Source organism: Galeopterus variegatus, unplaced genomic scaffold (genome assembly GCF_000696425.1).
Source record: "Galeopterus variegatus unplaced genomic scaffold, G_variegatus-3.0.2 Scaffold8380, whole genome shotgun sequence".
NCBI classification, from domain to species: domain Eukaryota; kingdom Metazoa; phylum Chordata; class Mammalia; order Dermoptera; family Cynocephalidae; genus Galeopterus; species Galeopterus variegatus.
In genome coordinates, this window is record NW_007734491.1 from 14,359 (window position 1) to 19,245 (window position 4,887).

The 4,887-nt window shown below is 36.9% G+C and overlaps 1 protein-coding gene across 1 annotated transcript; it reads right to left on the reverse strand.

Moving 5' to 3' along the window:
- Positions 1 to 588: 588 nt before the first annotated feature.
- On the reverse strand, positions 589 to 1,029 carry LOC103608386 (myosin light polypeptide 6-like). The gene has a single exon (XM_008592825.1). The coding sequence runs from the start codon at positions 1,027 to 1,029 to the stop codon at positions 589 to 591; it is 441 nt and encodes a 146-aa protein (XP_008591047.1).
- Between the last annotated feature and the right edge of the window lie 3,858 nt (positions 1,030 to 4,887).

Below are 4,887 nucleotides of genomic sequence, written 5' to 3' on the forward strand. Positions count from 1 at the left end.
AGACTGAATGATTTCCCTTTAAAAACAGGAACAAGGCAAGATACCTACTCTCACCACTTTTCTTCAGTATTGTACTGAGGGGTTAAGGAAGTTCAATGAGGTTAAAAAAAAAAAAGAAAGAAAGAAAAGAAATAAAAGGTATACAGGGCATATAGATTGAAAATGAAGAAAAATGTCTTTATCCTCAGATAAAATAATTGTGTATGTTCAATACAATACTGAATAAAAATGGTGAGCATATATATCTTGCTTGTTCCTGTTCTTAAGGGGAAATTATTCACTTTTTCACCATTCAAGGGAGTTCCCATCTATTCCTACTTGAATGAGAGTTTTTATTATGAGTAGATTTTTTTTAAAAAATTTATGCACCTACTAAGATGATTGTATGATTATTTTTTAATCTTTTTCTTTGGGGGGCAAGGGAGGTACACAGATCAAGTTTATTTGGTGAATGATGACAGCAAATGTCATCCAATTTGGACAAGATGAGAAGGGTGCTGTGACAAAAGAGCCAAGGAAGCCTTTGGGTCTGGATGCAAAAAGTCTCACAGGGAAAGGCACAGGGCTCTGGGGACACTGGTAATGTCTTCAGCCGTTCAGCACCATATGGATCAGCTCTTCGTCATTGATACAACCATTACTGCTCTCGCGCCCTGCTACCAACATCTCTCCTTCTTCCTCCGTCATTTTCTCATCCAGCATGACAAGGGCATGCTGGATTTCAGCGCCCACAATGGGGCCATTCCCTTCCTTGTCAAACACCTGAGGATCTTCAACATAATCCTCATAAATGCCCTGGTCTTTGTTCTTGGCAACAGTCTGCAGCACGGACAAGAAGCTCAAAGTCCAGCACTTCACATTCATCTCACCACTCTGGGGGCTCCCCAGGACCTCGAGCACCTTGACCTTGGTTGGGTTCTGGCCCAGGTCCCCACACTGGCTGTGCAGGATCTTGCCGTCACCTGTTTGGTCAAACAGCTGGAAGGCCTCATTGAATTGGGAACTCTGGTCCTTGGTGAAGTCACACATCTTGACTGCTCAGCTCTGAGGGACCTTTTCCTTCAGTAGTGGCATATTTTTAATTATTAATATGGTGAGGTACATTAATTAATCTTCAGACGTTAAATCGGCCTTCCATTTCTGTGATAAACGCAATTTAAGTATGTGTTAAGGGTCTACTGAGTGTATTTTGCATCTCAGACATTGTTGTTTTCGTCTCTAGAAGTTTTATCTGCATCTGTTTAATTTTTCATGTACTTGCAATGATACTTACATATCTTCTTCCCTCTTGAACATACCTTGGAAACTTACGATACCTGTGTTAGTATCCTTGTCTACTAATCCCATCATTTGACTCATTTCTGGATATACTTCCCTGCTTCTTTGCATTCCTAAAAATATTTGATTGGAATAAAGACATTGTAATTTTATATGGTCATGGCCTCGATATTATTTTTTTAAATTAAAAAAATATTTTTGAGTTTTATTCTGGAATGTAATTAAGTGTGTGGAAACAATCTGTTCTTTTTGGAGTTTACTAGAAATCTCTATTAGTCAAATTAGGAACAGCCTTTAATCTAGGGCTTTTTTATTTCCACCATTAATTCCAACTGTTGATCCCATCATTTATTCACACTTTCTAAGGACGCTACTTAATGGTTTATATGTTAAGAGATGTCTCCTCTCTAGCTTATGTGAACATTAACTATTTCTGGGCTCTAAGAAGAATTGTTCCCTGTTCTTTTCTGGTGGGTTTTTTTTTTCTGGCCCCGTTACTTTTCTTACAATGAAGTGCTGATCAATACTCAGCTACAGATTTGAAGAGAAATCTCTCCAGATCTCTGGAGTCTCTCTCTCTCTGTCTTTGTCTCTGTCTCTCTGTGTCTTTCTCTGTCTCTCTTTTCTCTTTCTCTCTGTCTCTCTCTGTCTCTGTGTCTCTTTCTCTCTCTCTCTCTCTCTCTCTCTCTCTCTTTCTCAGATGTCTCTCTTCTCTAGTACCTTGACCTGTTAATACTAACCAGCTTAGCATTCCAGAAGTCTGAACTCTGTCTTCTCAACTTAATGAGACTACCAGGATCTGCTTGGGTTCCCTCTACCCCTCTCTAAGCAGCGTTCTGAAGTGATCATTCAGCCCAACTTGGGATGTTTCCTTCAGGATTATATGTGGACCTAAGCTGGACTGGAGAAGTAGAAGAGATGGAATAAACACAGAGTCACACAGACAAGGCTTATTGCATAAAGAGGATTATCTTTGAAGAAAGGTCCAGATGAGAGATTTTGCACTCTGTTAAAATATCTGTGTGTGTGTGTGTGTGTGTGTCCACAGTAGCATCTTTCCATTGGCTGTGAAAAAGTAAAGCTCAATCACACTCAAAACCCTGGATTGTGAGGAACTTTCCTGTTGGCTTTGGCGACCTGTTAATACTAACCAGCTTAGCATTCCAGAAGTCTGAACTCTGTCTTCTCAACTTAATGAGACTACCAGGATCTGCTTGTGTTCCCTCTACCCCTCTCTAAGCAGCGTTCTGAAGTGATCATTCAGCCCAACTTGGGATGTTTCCTTCAGGATTATATGTGGACCTAAGCTGGACTGGAGAAGTAGAAGAGATGGAATAAACACAGAGTCACACAGACAAGGCTTATTGCATAAAGAGGATTATCTTTGAAGAAAGGTCCAGATGAGAGATTTTGCACTGTTAAAATATCTGTGTGTGTGTGTGTGTGTGTGTGTCCACAGTAGCATCTGTCCATTGGCTGTGAGAAAGTAAAGCTCAATCACACTCAAAACCCTGGATTGTGAGGAACTTTCCTGTTGGCTTTGGCTTTTCCCTCATATAAATCCCTTGAAATATGCGTGAACAGGAAAAAAAAAAAAAAAAAAAAAAAAAAAAAAAAAAAACCTGCTTCAAAGGTGGTTAAAAGAAACCAGAATACTAAAGTGGACTCTCATTATTTATGGCAGTTATGTTCTATAAATTTGCCATAAATACCGAACCAAACAAATACCAGGCTATTTCTCCTACCTGAAATCCAGGGTTAGTTTCCTGCAAAACTTTGGTGGTACCAACATTGTATCAACTGATACACCATTAGTCTTATATAGTTCTTTTGCCAATGTCCTGTGAAACAAGTCAGTTTCATCAGCATTGCAAACTTGTTCTTCCACATAATCCTTTTTCTGTATTACACTTAGCAGGTATTTTTAAAATTCTTTCACAGGTCCCTTATCTGTGGCACCTGCCCTACCTGCAAGCTCAACACTTTTTATGCTGCATTGAGCATGGACAGCATGAGCTGAGAAAGGTTTAAAATTTTCTTAATCTTGGATAACACGATCTTAAATTTCTTTGGTGTTAAGCCTCATGATATTGCAATCCACTATGTTTTTGTTGTTGTTGTTGTTATTGGTTTTCTTTCATCCATTGTCGTCTCATGCATGCACAAATTTAGCCACTTTTCCATCTCTTCCTTAGCTTTATTATGCACTACAGTTTTTACTTTAGGGCTTTCAGAGCAGTCTCATGTATAAATTTCCTCCTCCTTTCTCTGGATGTACTGTATTGTTGATTCATCAACATCAAACTTCTGGTGTATCAAATGTTATCTAATACATGTATTTTCTCTGTAAAAGCACAATATGACTTTCTTGTGCTTAGAAACATTAAATAGTACTTCAGCACTATACTTAAGGATCATTTTAAAGAGTGAAATTACCAACAAAAAGCACAAAAATGTGAAAAACGGGGCACCAATTAGCCCACAAAAAGGACACTACTCTACAATATGAGAACTGAAACCGGAAGGTAGAGCATGGACTTGTTCGACCTCAGCTGGAAACGTATACATTGGGTGACTAAAATATTTTGCCACTCTGGACATGTTCATAAATAACCACAAAAGCACCCTGAGATTGATTTGGGTTTACAAATAAATTTTAGTGAGTAGGCAAATACACAAATAAAGAAACTACAAATAATGTGAATAGACTACACCTGTGAAAATAATCTATAAGAACAAAGGAAAGAAACCAGAAAACTTATATATATATCACAACAGAAGTTATCCCACAGAACAGATAAATATGGTAACCATTTCTTCAAAAAATTTTTAAAAATAAAGCTCTATTCTCTATAAAACAAGAAAACTTTTCAGATACCTAAGACTTTGCAGACACTGAAGAATTTAGAGAAAATACGTTGAGTTAGCAGAAGAAAATGAAGCATGAAAACACTGTTTAAAGTAGAGGTAAAATCTATACAAAAACCCCAGAAATAAAGTTGAAATTCATATGGGCCTAAGGAGAATAGAGACCCTGCTGAAAACACATTAACACATACTGAGCACATACGTAATAAGAGCAAATATAACCAAATTGAAATAGAGAATTAAAATGAATTAAAAGATATGAATGATAGGTACAGGTGACCTAATACATGCATTTTCTAGAAAATTTAAATAATAAAAAAATTAAATATAATTGAAGAAAGTTTTCCTGAAGTAAAAGAAGATATGAATCTAGAGGTTAAGAAGGCAAACTATGTTCCTGGAAAATTGACATAGAATGGAAATATAATGAAATATTCTAGTCATGTCAGTAAGTTAAAACGATAAAAAGAGTATTATATGGTTAGTTAGGCAAAAAAAAAAAAAACACCTTACTTATAGAATCAATCTGGATTTATACCTTTCTGTAGCAATATCCAATGCTGAAGATTATGAAGCAAACTACAAAATCCTCCAAGCAAGAATCATTCAAGTTTTATACTCAGCCAAGGTTTGTACAAACACAAAGGCACAAATGCTGTAGAACATTAAGTAAATCAAAACATATCAGTCCTAGAAAATCCATGACAAAAGGACTAGCAGCGAGCATTGAATATTTTTATT